Raw genomic sequence first — 20,564 nt, 5'->3', positions numbered from 1 at the left:
CCAGAATGTCACATGGCAGAGCTAGTACAAGAGCAGCTGCCATCTGACACTCACACCTGACACGTAGACTCTGCTATCTACAAAGAATAGCACAAATATCCACATCAACAATGAGCTTTTAAAGCAAACGTTATTTCATGAATACACTCTGTAGTTTAATTAGTCTGTAAACCTTTAAATAGCTAATTTAATGATGTCTTTCATATGATGCATCTTTATTTGAACCCAAGGACATAAAACTGAAGAGAGACTGTATTTTTGAGGTTTCTACTAGTGCTGCAAATCCCCTCTGGAGTTGGAAGCTGCAAAAAAAAAAGAAATCTTAATAACTTTACATTTAGTGAATAAAGTCATTACTGCATAAACGACCATACAGCTGAACATATGCTTGTTACAGCAGTAGATATTTTTCAATATTTTTTTCAAGAAGCCTTTTCATAAACTTTGTGCTATCACATCTCCAAATACTTGAGGACTTGCTTTGTTAATATAGCCTGTCACCTTAGACCTTCGTTTCTCCCATTAACAAGTCTCATTTACTGCTGCTCTCTGGTTGCTAGGGCTGAAACGATTCCTCGAGTAACACGAGTAGCTCGAATACAAAAAATCATCAAGGTCAATAATTTGCCTTGAAGCTTTGTTTAGTCCATTTACTGTAACTACACATGGAGCACTGTGTTTCCCTGCTTACCATTACTTTGGAAAAACAGAGGAATGGGGGGAAAGCAGCGAGGGGTAAGGAGAAGATTCAGGCAAAAGAAAATCGCAGAAAGTTTCCAACATTTGTGATCATTTCAAACTAAAACTCTATACAGTATATTTTCTGTAAGATTGTACTGTTGTAACACAACAGTACAAGTTCCATACTTCAACATTCATTCATTCATTTTCTACCGCTTATCCGGACTTCTCGGGTCACGAGGAGCCTGTGCCTATCTCAGGCGTCTTTGGGCATCAAGACAGGATACACCCTGGACGGAGTGCCAACCCATCGCAGGGCACAGCCTGACCATGACGCACCTTGAAGAGAGACAGACAGCTTCAGTTAATGCTCATCCGATTAAAAGAAACCCTTTGTCTTACTTTAAAAATTCCATGTGACTACCATGTGATGAACATTAAAACATTTTCATTTGAGAACTAAATAGGAACCGATCACTTTGTTTTGCAGTGTGAATGCAGTACTTAACCTCTATGTACTGACTCAACTCGAGGAATATTTATGCCCCTGTTGTGTGGTGTCTGAGGAACATAAATAATGGCCCCCCGTGTTAGGAGGTGGACTTTACAACACTGCTTAATAACACAGCTTTCACCTCCGAGAAGAACATGATGGTAGGATTCTCTTATTTATTATATATATATATCTGTGTGTGTGTGTGTGTTTTATGTAAAAGGAAATATGATGCATGTATATTATACACTGTCTTATAATGTTGTGTGGGAATGCAGTCTAATGGTTTCTAATGGAGAGACCTTTAAGCCTGCTGCATCTAAAAAAAAAGGGGGGGGATCTCCAAACAAACAGCGAAGAAAGAGACACCAAGCCTCAGCACAAGACCTCAACAGGCAGAGGTATTAGAAGAGGCTACAAATATATGTATACAATATATAAAATGCATGTGTATTGAAAAAGAATGTGGTATTATGTCTGGAAGAGATGATTACATATAATAATAATATTGATAATGTAATCTAACAATCATGATAAATTATGTTCTCAATCAATTAAAAAAGATTATTGTTGGAAAATTGCTGTGGTATCAGAGGATTAACACAGTTCAGGAAGATGTTCTATAGGGAATGAAACCACTTCAGGCTGGGAAAAGTAACTCATAACAGCACAGCCTGAAGTGTCTCATACCTTACTTATTATACCTATAGTTTAATTTACTGTCATTTTGAAGGCCTTTTTTTGCAGTAAATATTTAAATCCTTTGAGGTTTGTTTTGCAATGGCTGTTTATGTGTGTTTTTATAGCTCTTTAATGCTGTAACTTGTTAGTTAAAATAAAACTGAATTGAAATAAGTAGATGTTAAATGCAAAGAGTTGCTTGGTGAAAAGTGTGATAATTTTTTAGGATGTTGTGAAGGAGCACCTCATGCTCCACCAGCCTGTCTTAGATCAACGCTTCCCCAGCAGTCTGGTGCACTTGCTGATGAAGCACCTGGTGGATGAAAGGCTCACTGCCATGGAGTACAGCCCGGCATGCTCAGCTGTAGCCACCAAGCTGTCCACTTCCATTAAGGATGCGGCTAAAAGCCTTTCCAGTGGACGCTATAAACTCATTTCCCATGTGGCCATTGGGCAGCTGTGTAACTCTGCCATTTCCTGCTCAAGCCACAGCATCTGGAGTGCAGACACAGACACCTTCACAGAGTACCTGTTCAAAAACCAGCATCTATTCGCACTGTGTGTTCTCTTTGTCGTGTACCAAGAGTAGGCAATGTCTTTTTCTGAATTATTGGTACCTTTCAAGATAACATAGGCATAATATGCAAATTATGCTTTTAGGACAGTAATTAATAAATTAAAAAACATTAGAGATTGTATTTCTCTCAAAAACTAGATTAAAATATTTATCTCCAGACCTCTTTTCCTCTACCAAAACCTCAGAAGAGGAGTGTGTCCCAAAGAGTGTGTCCCAATTCACCTACTTATACTAAGGACTAAAAACATGCACTCTTTTTTGCAAAAAAAAAAAACTGAATAAAAGACCTGTAAGTACTGTAAACACATAATGCATTTCATCATACATAATTCCTTATATAATTTAAATTATATTTAATTTCATTTACCACTTTCTTTATTTACATGTGACTAAAATGCAATGAAACAAATAGTCCTTAGTTATGGGCAATGTTAGATGAAAAAGTGTGCATGGATCCAGAGTTTGAAAATCTACCTGAGCAAATGGACCATTCAGTTAGTCAATAACACATATAACTATTAACACATATAACTCATCAAATCTATGCAATTTGCCACAAGTAGGCTCCAGACAGGTTCTAGAGACATCTTAAAAGAAATAACAGCAAATAGGTCGCATCTGAACTTTTTATCTGAATGATTTATATCATTCACTTTGTCATAGTATAATAGTTAAAAAAAAAAAAAAGGCCATAAAACTAAACATGAAGCATGCAAAAACTGAAGAGGTCTGAATAGTCTCTGAACCTACTATATTGTGTTATTGTATTAATCTACAGTATTATAATAGTAATAAGAAGTAGAAGAAATATCACTACATATTTTTTATATTAAATATTCTGTCTGCTATCTCATGATGACATCATTTATTACAATTTTTCTCTCCTCAAAATCCACACAAAACAACAACAAAAATAATGGACAAACTGTGCATGTAACAATCTACCCCTTGGAAGCAGTTCTAAAACTACATATACCATTCAGAAACCGAGTTATCCTTAAATACAGTAAAATCCCACACAGTAGCGATTACATGATTTTCTTCACCGCCAAACGTCCCATAATCACAGCCAGGATGTGTATATACTGTCAAAAGCTATTTGTGCAATAATGCATTTATAGGGAGGTAAAAATTATCTGCATTTACAAGTTCAAGGAAATGTTCGTAGTGTTCATGACGATCAAAATAGAATCAAACAATCCCATTTCTATTTTTTACCCAGGTAGCAAGAGGAGGACACACACGAACCGAAACAGCACATAACATAACAGTCTGTAGGTTGTGCCTTGGTTGTGTGTATTTACAGAAAAAAAGGCAGGTGACCTACACAAGACTAGTAACTGTACATTCAAGTCACATTCAAGAAATGTGTTAATGTTCTTAATATGTACACACTGTCCATGGCATGTGAGAAGAGAAGAATCATGGAAATGGGAAGGAAAAAGGAACACACAGAAAAAAAGTATCTTAATTCTGTAACTTAATCACAACAATAATGTTCCATCACTAATCCTTGTCCAGATGTTTTCTAAAGGCAGGATGATCTACTTCAGGTCCAGCACCATAGAGGCTGGGTTCTCCAGATAAGACCTCCACAGGTTGGAGAAACGACACATTGTGGCTCCGTCAATGATTCTGTGATCTGCAGACCAGCTCACATACATGATGTGTGCTTTCACAACCTCGTCCTTGGAGTTAAAGCGGGGTAAAATCTGCATGGAGCAGAGAGAGAAAAATAACTATATATAATGTATATATATATATATATATATATATATATATATATATATATATATATATATATATATATATATAAAACTATATAACTGTATATATATAAATAACAGTAGTTTTCCATCTATATATGAAGCTAAAAAAAACTGATCTCAAATAAGAAAAACGGCAAAAACCTGAATTTTCCCAAGAGCACCGATCGCAACCTCAGGTGGCAGAATCACTGGCTTTGCATAAGTACCCCCAATCTGCAACATGAACAGAGGGTTTAAGCATTACAGTGTGTACAGTTCAGGTAGTAGTTATAGTGAGCACATATAGACTGAAAAATAATAAAGAGCTGCAGTTTAATAGTCAGAAATGAGAATTTATCAGCACTATGGTATATTATTGTTAATTTATCAGCACACTTTATCAGTATTACACTTACTGAGCCAATGTTGGAGAGAGTAAATGTTCCCCCGGTGAGGTCAGTTGTGCCAAGCTGCCCGGTTACACCTAAAGCCTGCAGTCGATTGAGCTCTGTGGCAATTTCAAACAGACTAAGCATCTGTACATTCTTTATGTTGGGCACCAGCAGACCCTGTGGTGTATCCATGGCCAGACCAATGTTGTGTGCAGCCTGAGCAAGAATTCAAGGCAACATAAACAAATGCTATTTTTTCCTGTCACATCATGATCAATGAGCAACCGATTTAAAATAAATAAATGAATAAAATCTGACCTTGTAAGTGATATTCTGGCATGCTTCATCCACAGAGGCATTCAGGATTGGGAAATGGTGAAGAGCAAGTGATGCTGCCTAGAAATAAAGGATATTAAAACAATTCTCACTCAATAAGCATTTCACCTGCTCATATTATTGCTGCTCAGGGAAATGTTGGTGTTACCTTGATGAAGAATGGCATGTAGCTAAGCTTCACCCCGCGGGGCTCCACCACGTCCTTCAGCTCAGAGCGAAGACGCACCAGCCGGCTGATGTCCACTTCATCCTTATAGCCGAAGTGCGGGATCTTAAGAGCTGCCGTCATTGTCTTCACCATGGCCTTGTGAAAACCTAATTTAAAAAGTCAGGACAGGCATAAACAGGCTTCCCAACAGCAATAATAATGATGACTATTATTATTAATAATAATAACAATGAGAAGAAATATAGTTATGTACTTGTCATTAAGATTTCGATTATATTTTGTAAGAAGACAGGGATTATTTTCTATAACAGCACAGTTCGGACCATAGTGACAGCTGCGGAGTAAAAACAGGCCCAAATTGGTGAAAAACATCCTACCTTTAAGTGGTTCAGTGCGGTCTTTGCCTGTAAACACCGGCCTCGGGATGACAGGTGTAGGGATGCTCAGCGGTTTCTTCTCTTTGAGCTTGGCAGATGGAGGAGGTGTGGGAGGAGGAGGCTGGATCTCCTGGAAGGGGCTAGGGGGTAGGATGGCTCCGGTCTGCTTGGATATGAAGTTCAAAATGTCTTCTTTGAGAATCCGTCCGTCCTTTCCGGTCCCAACAACTTCACTCAGCTTGATCTAAGAGAAACACGAGATTGAATAAAAAACAAGACATATAATTATATATAATTTAGTCTGATCCTTATATGATTTATTTATCAGATGCCTCAGTTCCCTCACCCACCACAGCTACAACCACTGGTAACCACGGATACAACCCCACTCCAGTGAATTATGCAAGGCTGTCAGGTTGTAAGGGACTTTTTTTTTATTCTCATTTGGCTCAAGAATGACAGAAACCCCCCACAAAGCAAGCACTGTGGCTAACAGTCATCAATCATGCTCTTGTTTTACTGTCGTTTATTGCAGCTGTTCAGTCCACCAGCTTCTGGACTGGGAGCACAGACAGCATGTATGTTTACACAATTCTCTCTATGCTACACTACTGAGTTTTGCTGAAGCTGGCATTACTTTTGCTGGAATAAAAGAGATCATTTTAATACCTTAAAAAACAAAGGATTCATTTTGAATCCTTTTTCTAAATAGAGGAGTGTTAAACTAAGGCACACTAACTATGAGCTATAGAGAGATCTGGTCACTGTGAGGGTTTTACAATAACCAATCTAATCTGAGTGGGAGAAAAAAAGGAAAAAACTCCACAGCTCCCCGTTTAAATGACAGTATCCAAAAAAAATAGTATCCAGATTCAGTATATCTGGCCTGAAGAGTGAACAGCTAAGTTCATTGGACAAAGCTGGTAAGGAAAGGAGGAGAAAAAATAAAAAATAAAAACAAACAAACAAATAAATAAAAGGGCCGATCAGAAAATTTGCCATGATATTAATCAAAAGGCGTCATCCACTACCACTTCTAACAGGATGATGAGAACTCAAAAGCATTCTGCATGTTACTAACCGGACTATCAAACACACCACAGTGAGAAGCACTGCACTTCAAAACTACACATTACACAAATCACTTTACACTTTATACTACTTGTCACTTTAACATGACCTCCTCTACAGCTGTTTCTAATTGCTACTGTGTTTTGTTTCTTATTACCCTTTCTGTGTATTGTCTTAGTGTGTAACCTTCATATTTATTGTTGTTGTATTCCGCTGTATCATATTGGATCTTATCTTCTACTACTTTGTTGTTGTATTATGTTTACTGTGCCCTACTACCTCATACAGACAACAGAAAGATCACGAATTAACACACACACGTTATGAAACAGAGCCTATATCTGACTCGTTCAAGCTTGGCCACTAAACCCATCTCATTAACACTCTAGAAAAGAGTGAAATAATGTAGATTGTTATGCATCTTATCTTTATTTTCAATTCATTAGACTTTTTATATGACTTTACTGATTATTCCCTTGTATAACCATTATATAACTATATTATTCATTCCATAGGTATGTGTATAGGTATTAGCTATAATTACCATGCTCTTTAAAAATTGTTTAATAATTCACCATGCATATGTGGTGCAGGGGGAAAAAAAGCAATCTTGATCAATATAATTTCTCACCTTGATCCCAAGTGTCACTAATATGTATGCCAGGTTTTTGTATGTCAAGCTTTCATTTCACGTTGATTTATTAATAGAGAATATAGATAGATAGAACTTCAGAGATACAAGTGTCTTTTTCACTTTTGCAAAAACAAATACCGAAAATCAATAATGCATATTATACTTATGCATACTGCATAATTTGGTTCTGCAGTAGGGTTCTGCAGTAGGGTTCAAATACCTTTTTTTTTTTTTTTGCTCTAAATAGAAATAATATCACACAATACTACATTGAAAATATACTTATATTCACAACTTACATTGTTTTCCATGGCTATGCGTCGCACTGCAGGTGTGGCCTGTGTCTTGTGGCCTTTAATTTCCTGGTGAGTGTGTTCTTCCTGCGATAGAGCTGGTGTTTCCATTACATCCTCCTCTGGGGCAACAGCTACATGAGAGAAATATATGAAATTGACAAGAAATGAGGTGAAATCTCAACACACTTAAATTATTATAATCAGATTTAATCTTTCTGTGAGTTTTGAATCAGTTTCACAATATCTATCTATCTATCTATCTATCTATCTATCTATCTATCTATCTATCTATAATTTTCTGTTGTAATCTTACCGTGTCCTCCATTAGTTTCGATATCAATTAAAGGCTTGCCCACTAACGCAATAGAATCAACATCGTAATAGAGTTTGCGGATGACTCCATCGTAGCGACTGGTGATTGTAACAGATGCTTTGTCACTTTGTACTTCACAAATGCTGTCAAACTGGGACACACGGTCACCTTCCTTTACATACCTGGTAAAAGAAAGAAAAAAAATGCACACTTTTAACTAAGAAAATTACATTTTCCCATGAGAAAAATGGGAAAAAAATAAAATAAAATAAAACATGCAAACCTTACCATTCTTTTACAGTCACCTCCATAATTCCCTCCCCAATATCTGACAGCTTGAACTGCAATATTTGTCCTGCTGCAGCTAAATGTGACACATGAAAGAATACAAAAATTTAATAATATAAGAATTTGTAAATTATATCCTGAACTTGTAATGATTTCCCTGCTTGAGGTAGTGAATCTTGCACCCATTCCAACAGGAATTTTAGGTACAAGGCTTTGGGAGTAATTACGCTTCATAATCAAATGGTCAAACATACCATAGCCAGTGCGAAACAACCTTCTGTGCTGAAACAAAGCGTTTCTAGAGTAAACATGGTGTGTGTGTGGTACAGAAAGTGTCTGAAGTTTGGAGTAACAACACTTGTGCAGTTGCTGAACAGAAACCTGAAACAGAAGAACAAGAGAAATAAACAATACCACCTCTGTAGTGTTTCTGTGTATATATTTTACACACGTCTCGCACTATGTGCATTTGCAATGTCTGTAATCCTGTATCTTGCATTCTGCTGCTGTATTGTTATAAGCTCCAATGAACACAAGTTACACAGAGGAATGACAATTGTATATAGCATCTAATTACTCACCGTTCAAACGTTATTTAATTAACTTTATCAACTCACTTCAGATTCGACGTACGAATAAAACGCATATCAATTGTTAGCATTAACTGTCACAACATATTATTTTAGATATCTTCCCAGCCAGCTAAGCTAAGCTAAGCTAGGCTAACTGAGCCTCTTGCAAACCCACTTCCATAGTAACCGGCTAGTCAGTACTCGACTTGCCCATTAGCTTAGCTAGCATTTGGTCCTTGACTTTTTTTTTGAGTATGTGTTTAACTTCCTGTCCCATCACAACTCGCCTTAGCAATTCATATTCGTGTTTTGCTTTTGTTTTTTGATAAGTGTGCACGTATTGCAAAATGATTTGTATAAATCACCCACCAAGCGTCTCATAAAAGCGAATGAACCCCTCACAGTAATGAGCGCCGCCATTTCTCTCAAACATAGAAAAGTGCATCTCCGGATGTGACGTATGCAAACGCCCAATTACTGACCAGTCAGAACGGTTTTGAGGAGGCTATTGATATTGTGTAATTTGATGTATGTAAGGTGAAATATGAAATATTCAGGGCTCTCAGGTTTTGAAGGCAGGCAAGAGTAACATCTCCACCCCCCCATTAATTTGTGTGTGTGTGTGTGTGTGTGTGTGTGTGTGTGTGTGTGTGTGTGTGTGTGTGTGTGTGTGTGTGTGTGTGTGTGTGTGTGAGAGAGAGAGTTAGTTTATGACTGGTGTTGTTTATAGTAAGTGTTTGTTGCCTTTTTGGACTCCTTTATCATTTGTAATGTTGGCTCCCATTTAACAGTTCGGCTCAATCCCAGCCATTTATATGGTCATGATTGAGGACAATGTCCCGTCCAGAGACAAGCTGTTTCGTGTTGAGGTTTTGTTCAAACCGACCATTGAAAATACCCTCTGGGCATCAGTATTAGAATGTGGAAGCACTAAAACCAAGGCTACTTGGTCCGAGCAGGTGTTGTCAGTGAACCAGGGCCCCTGGCACCATCTCAGGGCCCCCAGTTTGAGAACCACTGGCCTAGACTACTTGTTCTGAGAAGGTGTTGTCAGTGAACCGGGGCCCCCGACACCAGGGAACTCCAGGGGAGACACGCTTGATTCCTGCCTGGTTCTATAGAGACAGCCGTGTGGACAGATACATTTTACTTATTAAATATATGAAAAAGTTTTTCTGCGTGAGAAATACAATGTGTGTCGGGAGAGTGTGACAAATATACATGCCTTACTTTAACTTTAAATGTATTTATATTACAAATACAATAACTTTTAACAACCAAAGATTATTATTGTTATGTGCAGAGAAAATACGCTGAACACAACATAATGTGGACACAGTCACAGCCCAAACATAACACGTTTAACGTCATCACATTTTTCTGACTCTACATCTGATATATATTGTAAAACTGGTCTTTTAACTGTTCCCTCAACTTGTTTACGATTGATGGGAGATAGGGCTTCCTCTTCACTAGCTCCAAAACTTTGGAATCCTTTACCAACGGAGATAAGGCAAACAAAATCTCGGCATTTTTAAATCTCAGCTTAAAACTCATTTGTTAGGGTAGCTTTTAATTGACTAATTGTAATTTTACATTGTGTTCATGTTATAGTCTATTTTAGTTGCTTTAACTTTAATCTTTATTTTATGTGTTGTATTTTTGTTGTTTTATTTGCTTTTTTTTTGTAAAAAAAAAAAAAAAAAAAAAAAAAAGATAGCATGGGAATGTGCAGTGGATTTAAAAGCACATTGTACAATATTTAAATGTCCAGTAGTGTATTACAGAATAGAATAGCAATATAAGCAATGTTTTTACATGTTGAGCCCCCTGAAGGCTTGGGGATAGACATTTTCGGACTCTCTCCACACCAGTGTTTGTTTACACCTTATTTTTGTTTACGCGCAATAGCTTTCCAACTGTTTGCGTGAACCTGGCAGTTATACGCATGCGTACTAGCGTTCTCGCGGTTTGAGCTTGCCAGTTACGCGCATGCGTAGTTGCTTCCTAGCAGTTTGTGGCTGGAGATACTAGTTGCAGGCGGTTAGCTGGTCATCTTGTCTACATCCGTATAAGTAAAAATTTAGGAACGTTTTTATTCCAGTTAAGATTATTTTCGTTTACTTTAAAGTAGGAGTTAGCAGAGTTTTACTCACTGCTGCTTTGTTGTGGGTGCTGTTTTGCTTGGCGCAGTGAATGTCGGGAAGTTTGGCGGTTTTATCCTCCGCATTGTTTGGGAACCGGTATAATATTAGCTTGTGGCTAAGCTAACTTTAGCCGTTGACTGAGTTGAGCGAAGCTCGGTTTCTAGCGCATCCTCTGTGTTATCAGGGATTGTTGAATGTTACACACTCAAGTCGGAGAAAGAAAATATTCGTAGTATTCGGTGGATTTCTTCAAAAATGGCCGCAACGGCGTTCGAGATGGACGGAAGTGTAATGGAAGGGGTGAGCAACCGTGACACCGTCTTTTTATTTTTATCCTTATTCAGACACATTCGACGCGGATCAAACGTTTACTACATATTATTTTAAACACGTAATGTTATTAAATTTTGTAGCGTCTGGAAAGTAAAATAGTGTAATTTTGTTTTTGTCTTTTTTCCCCCAGGGAGGACAAATCCTGAGGATTTCAGCTGCACTGAGTTGTATCCAGGGAACCTCTCTGAAACTGAACAAAATCCGAGCAGGACGAAGCACCCCAGGGTTAAGGTGATATATCCTAATGAAGATGATTACTGTTCTGATTTTGATTATCGTACTTAATCGCTACGGTATGTATTATCAGACATTAGGCTGTGAAGCCTTCACCCCCCCCCCCTTAAACTCCTGAAACAAAGCCAAGTTTGCTTGTTGGAGTCTGACCTCCATCCAGAAGCCTAAGTATCTTCTCAGTGATATATTTAGGTGACCTTTTTATAAATTGACCAGTGTATACGTTCTCTGAACACTTTGTGATGCAGTAATATGTCCGTAATAAGCTCTGGGTTGTAGTGCTGAATGGAGGCCTTTGTTAGTTCCACACACTAGCACATGGCCACATGAGCTCAACGTCTCTGGACTTCTCACATCATCAGAATTAAAATACCACTAAGGACTTAGACAGATGCTGCTTTAAAAACTGTTTGCGTATCAGCAGAGTGTACTATGATCATTTTAGATTATGACACATTGCTTTGTTTTGTTTGCACGTACTTGTAATTATTGTGCAAAACTGATCATCTTCCAAAAAGCTTTGTAATGTTTAGATCTTTAAGGTGCAAGTATGTTGTGTTTTTTAAATAAAAATCATTAGACTAAGTATTTTATCTTACTGGATCACTTATGTTTAATTATTGTACTGATTTTCACTTGTCCACTGATCGTATATACTAGTGTTGACACTTCCTAACTTTTATTTCTTTAGCATCTCAGACAATGCTATTTACTGCTATTACTTTAATAGTACATGTACATAGTGTATATTTAGACTGACACTAAAACTCAGAACTAGGGTTCTACATAGAGATGGGTAATATGATCAAAATGCTGTATGCAATGTATAAACATATGCAGTGTATATCACATGTAAACAACTGTGAATAATACTGCAACCTTTTAAGTTGTACAGAGTTTGTACAACTAATCAGCTGATTATTGTTATTCTACATGCTTCCTTTGAAGGTATCCATCAAAATCCTTGCAGGCCACCTGCCTGTGATTTCTCCTTTACAGAAAAACATCATTATTCGCAATGTTATATGTTTGTCATTTTAAAAAACAAATGACCAATTTGCACCATTTTGGTTTAATGACTTGAAATATTCCTTATTTTATTTTGGAAAACTACTACAGAATTGTAGCAATACTTACAAATAGTCTGTTATTGTAATAAAAAGTCTCAGAAATATATCTACATAATTAATCACAATTTCAGTGTTTCAACATCATTACAGAAGGCTCATTTCTCATCACTAGCAGAACTCAATACTTATTACACAAATATTTACTGTAGGTTTTGTATATACTTAAATGATTACAATTAAAGACAGACAGCAGCAGGGAATTTGAGAAGGCGTTGCTATTGTTCACCGTGTGTCTCCCCCGCGCCCCTCACTAGGCCTCAGCATCTGTCAGGCTTGGAGCTGCTGAGGGACATGTGTGATGGGAACCTGGAGGGTGCCACTGTGGGATCCTCAGAGATCGCACTGACTCCCAGGAAGATCAAGTGTGGGAATTACATTGCTGATACACAGACAGCTGGGTAAGAACAGCTTTTTCCACAGCATCTAAAATAAATTGTGATTGTAATCTATGTTTACTGGATTAACTGATCCTAGTGAACTTGGATGCTTGAAGGTTTTCTGTCAGTGTGTCTTCCCTGAATTACAGCCAAGAGTTCCACAATTTTCTGACCACTGTAAATTTAAGATATTGTATCTATAAATACAAAATACCAAGTAAGTTTTATAAAAATTGAGTTCTATTTGTGGAAAGTTGCTGAAAAATAGGAGGTTTTGGTTGTGATTATGCATAAATAAATAAAAAAAATTAAAATAGTTTTGATTGTTTTGTCTTTCTTATAATTTCAATAAATAAAAATGTATAAGAACTCAAAACATTTTTTTCTATGCATTTTGTTTATTTTAAATTTTAATCAGTAACATTCTTCTGTGTCAATTTCTTTATTGTACTTTCCCTTGTTGGCCTTAAATCCTTTTTTCCCCTTTCTTCAGCTTTCTCCTCTCTTGCACACGCACACAGTCTTGTCAGAGAATGTGCTGATTAATCTATGGCTGTAGCTGAAGTTATAAACTGTTGGCATAAAGTCGGGTGCTATGTATTTGTAGGAGTGTGGGGCTTCTGCTGCAGATCTCGCTGCCCTGTGCATTGTTTGCTGAGGGACCTTCAGAGCTCTGTTTGAAAGGAGGAACCAATGCTGAGATGGCTCCACAGATTGATTACACACTTAAGGTATTAGATTTTACAAATTTTGTCACCTTGTTTCCTACATCTACAACCATGTCTAATTAACTACATTATTATTATTTATTGTACCTCTTTTTTGTCTGCTAACACTTGTACTTTTTCTACTTATTTTTTTTTGTCTAGTACTTCATCATCTTCATCTACTACTTTGCCTTCATCAGCTTCTTTATCTTCTGCTTTGTCTAACACATAACCTTGTTGTTTTTTGTCTTCATTTATTTGTCATCCTTGTCATCTTTTCCACAACTTTTTTCCTTAGCCTTTCTTTCAGATTTTTTTTCTATAAGAATTTATTTTATTTAGTGGGTTATTTAGCTTTCTTCAAAATGTTTTTTTGCAAAGCTGTATTTCCTGATAAAATATTTGTTCTTTCATCCAGCCTTGTTTGTGTGGTAGAAAAGTGTTTATAGATAACATGCTACAAATATCATGTATTCATTATTGGCATTTCTGTGAAAAAAAATTGCACAGGTGTTCAAACCCATCGTCGAAAGATTTGGCGTGCAATTTGACTGTGATTTAAGGATGAGGTAAGGGTTTTTTGTTTTTTTTTGTCTTTTCTTATTAATATGATTGCTTTTCAATATATTATGCCAGACTGTGGCTTATTGAATATAATTAAACACCTTTGAATATAATCATCAGCTAAATGCATTTTCCCATAGTTTATTGGTTATGGCATTGTAACAGTTTACCATTTATATTTCTATATGTACCTTCCATCCCATTTCTATGTATTTCTATTAATATTTTGTTGTTTACTCAATTTTGGACCACATATATGCTTTAATATATATTTGCAGAGGCTATTACCCTAAGGGTGGTGGAGAAGTGGTGGTAAAGGTGAACCCTGTAAAAGAGCTGAGTCCAATCAGCATGACAGAGAGAGGAACCATCACAAAGATCTATGGCCGTGCCTTTGTGGCTGGTGTGTTGCCTTTTAAGGTTTGTATTTATTGTCTCTTATCACATGTTAAATAATCTTTGTCAGTTATTGTTGATGTTCTTAGAGTTTTTAATTTATAATTGATGCTGAAAGTACATTTGCACATGCAAATGAGGCTCTGTGTAATTAAATATACATAGATTTGAAAAACAAATTTGCTCTTTGTGTTGTTGGAATTTGAAATACTTATTCGCTAGGAAAGCTTTGTCGGAAAATCATGATTTAATTTCTTTCTCTTTTTTTTTAAGCTATTTTTGACTTTTAGTTTGTTTGACCGTGTAACGTTTTATCTGTTCAGCACTATCGAGTTTTAACTTCGTGGTTTATGCCGATAGCGACACCTGGTGTTCAAACAGTGCAATTGCATTAGATGCGTCATTTATAGAACGCTGATTTCCAGTATGTGAGTCTGTGTGTGTGTGTGTGTGCCTTTCCATTTTGTTTAATTACATACAGTCATACATTTTTTTGATTGGTAGGTTTTCATTTTATACATGAAATTTATCCAAATAATCTAATAAATGAGATTATTTCTACCCGTAGTGTCTTGCCTTTGTTGTGTGAGGTATCTTAGTTCATGTCTTGGCATGGTTTTGATGTTTAAATGGTTGTTCTTTTTAGTTGGCGAAGGACATGTCTGCTGCAGCCGTGCGGACTATCCGAAAAGAGATAAAAGACCTTTACGTCAACATACAGTCTCTGCAAGAGAAGGACAAGGCCTGTGGAAATGGGAATGGCATCATGTAAGTTTAACGAAAATGTCTAATAATTACGGCTGACAGTTTTTAAGGTTATGGATTATGATTGAGTCTCTTCTCTGCAGAATCATTGCAGAGTCATCTACAGGCTGTATTTTTGCTGGGTCATCTCTTGGAAAAAAAGGTAAGTACTTTTTGTGATTTAGCTCAATTCCTCTGTTACTTCGTTTTTGCCACCGCAAGACTTTTACTTTGGGGAAAAAAAGAATGCAAAATTAGTATTAATTTTTTAAACCGTAGGTGAATCTGTGATGTTTGTTTTTGTTGTCTGTCATCCCTCAGGTATTTATGCAGATAAAGTTGGCATTGAGGCAGCTGAGATGCTCCTGAGGAACATCAGGCACAACGGCTGTGTGGACGAGTTCTTGCAAGACCAGGTCTGAAATATTCACACCCCATCAATACAAAACAGAAAAATATTGATATAAATGTATCATTCTTATCTTTCCTACTTTTGCTAGGTAAATTACTGTTCCTTTTCTGTGCTATTTTTAAATAATGCGATTAGAGATGCATCAACACTGATGCTGTTCTCATTTACTTGTACTCATTACTGTGTGTGAGAGAAGCCTAATGGCACAGACAATACAAACGGCCCACAATCACGTGCTTCATGATTCCAATCTAAATAATGTATTAGTACTCCTACAAAAATATGGTATTGAAACTACAATGATGCAAATTACAGTTTCATATATTCACCTCTTTTCTTGACTGTTTTTTAGCTGATTATCTTCATGGCCTTGGCTAAGGGCACGTCCCGGATGCGCATTGGACCAATCACTCTACACACACAGACGGCCATCCATGTGGCCGAGCAGCTCACTAAGGTAACACACTTAAAATAAAATTCACACTTCAAAGGAAAAGTTTCTGCTCATCTGTTCGAATAAAGAAATGTTTACGCACACCTTCATGTAATAGGAAAATCAGTATGAACGTGTGCATTCTAAAAAGAATGCACAAACACCTGGTTCACACAGAGAAATACACGCTGGTATTTGCTTTAAAATTGGGAAAGGTCAACAGTGGATCTGCACATTGTTCCTCTTCTTGGTTAGGATGGTTAACAGGATTTATAACTTCAGAATGCAGATTTCAGCTTCTGCTTTCTTTCCAGGCCAAGTTTGCAATACACAAAGCTGATGACGAACATGCCAACACTGACACCTACATCATCGAGTGCCAGGGTGTGGGTGCCACCAACTCCCACCTGTGAGCTTGCTTTCAGAGTGCTGACAGGGGCAGCTGGAGGTCATGTAGCAGAAACACACTACTGTAACCAACAAGACAGTGTGAAGACGTTGTCGTTTCTGCGTTTCTCTTCACGCTTCCACATGGAACATTCGCTTCATTAGTCTTTGAGCTGACCCTGAGTTGGCCAGCTTTGTCCACGCTTTTTATAATAATCCCATTTCTCAAATGACTTTTGTTACTCAGGGTATTGCCTTACACTGTTACCGATCGTCGTCTGTCCTAGGAGCTGTTTTTTTTTTTATTATTATTTTGCCTTAATGATTAGTTGATTTAGAATTTTCAGTAGTTAACCAGATGATTTTTCTTTCTTTAATCCGCTTTACACTTTTGTGTGCTGAACACAAGCCTTAAAGAAAACAGTTTCACAATCAGAACACGGTTTAAATCCGGATCATGTGCATGGAACTAGGAATATGTATGTCACCAGTAATTATAGTGCACTGTGTGTACATGGAGCTAAACAAAATGGTCTGCTGTCCCTGAGCAAAAAACCGAGTATGTAGCTTCTTTGTCTTTTTTTTTTTTTTTTTTTTTTTTTTTTAAATTATTTAAGTTGATTAATGGATGATATCCATGTATTTTTGTTGTTGTTTGTTTCTCTCCTTTTCCTTGACATTTTTATCTGAAGCTCAATGTTTAGCTTTAGGTTTGTGAGGTGGTGGGTTTGTGGAATAATGGTCAGCGTTTTCACTTGTAGTGGTTACATCATTATTTATGAGAAGGGATATGTGGTGATCATGATTTTTTTTTCTTTGTCTCCTTTTTTTATTTTATTATTTTTACTTTTTTGCTTCACTGTAGCTGACAATATGACCTCTGTTTACTTTAAGATATTTTTGAAAGAGAGAAAATCACAATAAAATTGTTAAGAATATAGTTGTTTAAATCCAAGGTTGTTTTGTGTGTATTTTTAGAAGTCTTTTTTTTTTTTCTTTTCTTTTCAGGAAAAGCAACGATGGGTTGGTGTGATTAAATTAATTTACTGTTACTATAAACAAAACGTTGTAACATCTATGACCGTTTTTATTTAGAGTGACATTTTACTTTTTCCATCCATTTGTAGTATGGTTGTTATGGAAGTCTCAAACAAATTAGTTCCTGTTCTCACTTGTTATAGCTATAAATGCTTATTCCTGGCCAGCCGCTCTCCTAGTCCCCTCTCTGTTGAAGTTAATCTGACCAAAAAAAAAACAAAACAGTTTTTATATTGCTAATAAACTGCAAAGTATATGCTCTGATCTGTACTAAAGGCAGTCTCCTATAAATGCCGAGTAAACATTTGTTTATGGAAAATACCCACTGTACAAGTTTCTGTGAATTTGCTGTTACAGTAATGGTGATGTTTTAAGGCAAGAGCATGAACTTAAACCTGATTTCCTGTTGCACTACCGTCAGAGCTGCTCTCCTAGAAATCTGACCAATCAGAATCCAGGGATTGATAGTGCTGTTCTAACTAGTTTTATGCATCAAGTAATGAAAGCTGTTGCTCAAACCACAGGCTTCTTTGTTTTGGAGGGCTTGACGGTTCAGTTACCCCCAGCAGATGGGAGGACAATAGTGTGAACAGAAAAAGGAATGAATTTGCATGGAGCCTTCGGGTCTGGGAAGGTCGCATCAGTGATTGTCTGGGTGAGAGGATGTTCAGTGGGGGTGGGCAAAAGAGAGAGGGTGGCCTCTACACCATATTCACCCTCCTGTTGCAGCAAATCTGTAGTCTGTCTGAAGAAAGGTCACAGCATTGGGTTCAAAATAATAAAACGTCAGATTATAGCACAATTTAAAAATGTCTGAATGCAATCCTGGGAAAGAATCTGAACACCATTTTAAACACTTTCACTCATGATTTTGTGTGTAAAATGTACTTCTTTTTACACATGTAATGATGTTTCACCCATTTTTTTTTTATTTGATTCATCTAGTTTTTATGGGATTGTTACACATAAATGTTTGACAGTTGATTTTAAATTTTATGACTTTTTTTTTGCATGATTAATTTACTGTGTTAATTTTACACAATTTATAAGATTTGTATAATTTTAAACTTATGTTTCATGATTCATTTTATTGTACACATTTTTTCAAATGTGTGATCATGTATTTAGATGATGTCATACAGGTTTACTTAGCATGTGCAATTTATTCAAAGGCAAAGGCATATTGCATGGTGAAATGTACCTTCAGATGTTTTGCATGTGATCACATCTTAGTCACATGAGTGCCCAAGAAACGTATGTGATCGCTCTGTAAAGTTGACCACAAAAACTGGCTAAACTATCCAGGGCCTTGCCTTGATCTGCAGTTGTAGGGTTCCACATGAAACTAGAGAGACAACTGAAGGACAGCTGGGGTCTTAAATTCTTTAACAATAAATTTTGAAAAAGCAGCGGTTTCCTATCTTTTGATAAAACTTCTTGCATGTTGTAACCATTATCCATGGTTATCCATATATATGAGATTCATATTAATTTGTTTGATGATCAATAAATAACCTAATCATGAATTAAAGCACAATTATTTCTAAATTGATTTGATTTGAAAATTTGATTAATTATGATTGGGGGGGAATCATATACTTTATAAATAAGTGAGAAAAGTGAGTGTTTACGTTTTACTTGAGAGCAAATGTATTTATTTATTTTCTTAACATTTTAGTTCTGTAGGTTATACATATTGTACACTTTTCACACTGTGGGTAACCCTTGGTTATTGTTCTAAACCCTATTTTAACCCTGTTAGAGGAAAGGGTTAAGCAAAATATATACGAAAGGCCTTAATGTGTACATGAATGGTGAGATAAAAGAAAGGTTCCGGTATATTTCTGACAGTCTAGTTGACTGATAGTATAATTGTTCACTAGATGAAGTGAATGTCTCCCACTAAGCAGCACACACTTTGGCTTGTCTGTGGGTTTTCCGTGATGTCAGAGCTGTACAGTATCAAATCATCTCAGAACCACACAAGCAAGCATTGACAAAAAGAGCTTCATATGACTTTAAATGTTCTCGGAAACCCAGTACCCGAGCAAAACTACATGGCGTGCAGGTGAACACAACAGCATTAAATGTTGCTTTTATTTTGAGTCTGCACCTGAAGACAGATCGATCGGTCCAGACATGAGACAATGCCTGAAAGTCACACCTTGCCACCTCAAGGTTTGTAACCTGAACCTCATGTGAGGAAACCTGAGCGGCTCACGTGACACAAATCACCCCTGTTCTGTTCCATTGGGGCACAGCATGTCCCCACAGACCCAGTGTAGAACCGTCTATTGTGTCTCAACCCATCCAGAGTTCCAGGAGCTGAAAGTCCCAAGTCCCACAATCCTCTTTGTTTTTGATGACCTTCAATGAAGGCATGTCAGACGCTGCATCCTGGAAATCCCAGGAGAACAGTGAGTGGAATCATGCAGCGTCTGTTGTGCACAAACTCTGGATTTCCTTAATCTCAGGTAAGACTGAAACTGTCTTTAATTTATGTTTAATACTGTGTATAGTGAATGTTGTCTAATGCCTTGGGGTGATTGTGCTCAATTCTCTTTACAGACACTTCAGTTAAATCTAAAGTTGGTGTGATTCACCAAATATACCTTTATTTGTTTTAGAGAAGTGTCTTGCTCCTGCTTGATAAGTAAAAACTCTGAACTGGTATCTATATATTCATACAAACAAACAAACCTAATTTTGTGCTAAATGTAATAGATACAGTCTGTTTCGCAGTTATTAGCATCATACAGTCCAGTGCAACAAAGATTTATTTATTTATTTTTGGTCAATTTCGCTGGTTTTTAAGTTTTTTTATTTCAAAAATAAAATGATGCATCTTTCCAATTTACCAAATGTCACTGTTGTAACTTTCTGTCCATGCAACATATTAAGCTTTAAATATCTGCACGTTAAAGGTGGAGGGTATAATATTCACATGTCAATAACCTAGTGTACCAAGAGTATATTAATATAAATCTAATAAAAATATAATGAGTTTGTAATGTTTTCTGTGTTTACATTGGTC

The 20,564-nt window shown here is 36.7% G+C and overlaps 3 protein-coding genes across 4 annotated transcripts; 2 read left to right on the top strand and 1 right to left on the bottom strand.

Moving 5' to 3' along the window:
• The first annotated feature begins 1,365 nt into the window (after positions 1 to 1,365).
• On the top strand, positions 1,366 to 2,696 carry LOC113650759 (dynein light chain Tctex-type protein 2B). Its single transcript, XM_027159268.2, is given in 3 exon segments — positions 1,366 to 1,507; positions 1,510 to 1,575; positions 2,082 to 2,696. Coding segments are annotated over 3 exon segments (534 nt in total). The 5' UTR covers positions 1,366 to 1,402; the 3' UTR covers positions 2,445 to 2,696.
• Positions 2,697 to 3,282: 586 nt separating this feature from the next.
• Positions 3,283 to 9,151, bottom strand: dbt (dihydrolipoamide branched chain transacylase E2). Of its 2 annotated transcripts, none has more exons than XM_027159130.2 (11): positions 8,998 to 9,151; positions 8,311 to 8,437; positions 8,057 to 8,132; positions 7,769 to 7,950; positions 7,459 to 7,586; positions 5,455 to 5,698; positions 5,057 to 5,223; positions 4,891 to 4,968; positions 4,597 to 4,788; positions 4,343 to 4,414; positions 3,283 to 4,144 (listed from the first exon to the last, which is right to left on the bottom strand). In XM_027159130.2, exons 1-11 carry the CDS (start codon positions 9,046 to 9,048, stop codon positions 3,977 to 3,979), a joined length of 1,485 nt encoding a protein of 494 aa, XP_027014931.2. In that variant the 5' UTR covers positions 9,049 to 9,151; the 3' UTR covers positions 3,283 to 3,976. The 2 variants fall into 2 exon arrangements, with proteins under 2 accessions (XP_027014931.2, XP_027014941.2); XM_027159140.2 differs by lacking the exon at positions 8,998 to 9,151 and adding an exon at positions 8,638 to 8,656.
• A 1,438-nt stretch (positions 9,152 to 10,589) lies between these two features.
• On the top strand, positions 10,590 to 17,430 carry rtca (RNA 3'-terminal phosphate cyclase). Its single transcript, XM_027159205.2, has 11 exons — positions 10,590 to 11,075; positions 11,239 to 11,339; positions 12,727 to 12,870; positions 13,457 to 13,580; positions 14,067 to 14,125; positions 14,399 to 14,540; positions 15,163 to 15,284; positions 15,365 to 15,423; positions 15,582 to 15,676; positions 16,025 to 16,129; positions 16,420 to 17,430. Exons 1-11 carry the CDS (start codon positions 11,031 to 11,033, stop codon positions 16,516 to 16,518), a joined length of 1,095 nt encoding a protein of 364 aa, XP_027015006.1. The 5' UTR covers positions 10,590 to 11,030; the 3' UTR covers positions 16,519 to 17,430.
• Positions 17,431 to 20,564: the final 3,134 nt, after the last annotated feature.

Source organism: Tachysurus fulvidraco, chromosome 2, assembly GCF_022655615.1.
Source record: "Tachysurus fulvidraco isolate hzauxx_2018 chromosome 2, HZAU_PFXX_2.0, whole genome shotgun sequence".
Taxonomy (NCBI): Eukaryota; Metazoa; Chordata; class Actinopteri; order Siluriformes; family Bagridae; genus Tachysurus; species Tachysurus fulvidraco.
Note: the sequence above shows the minus strand (reverse complement) of the source record. Positions and strands in the feature narration are given on the sequence as shown.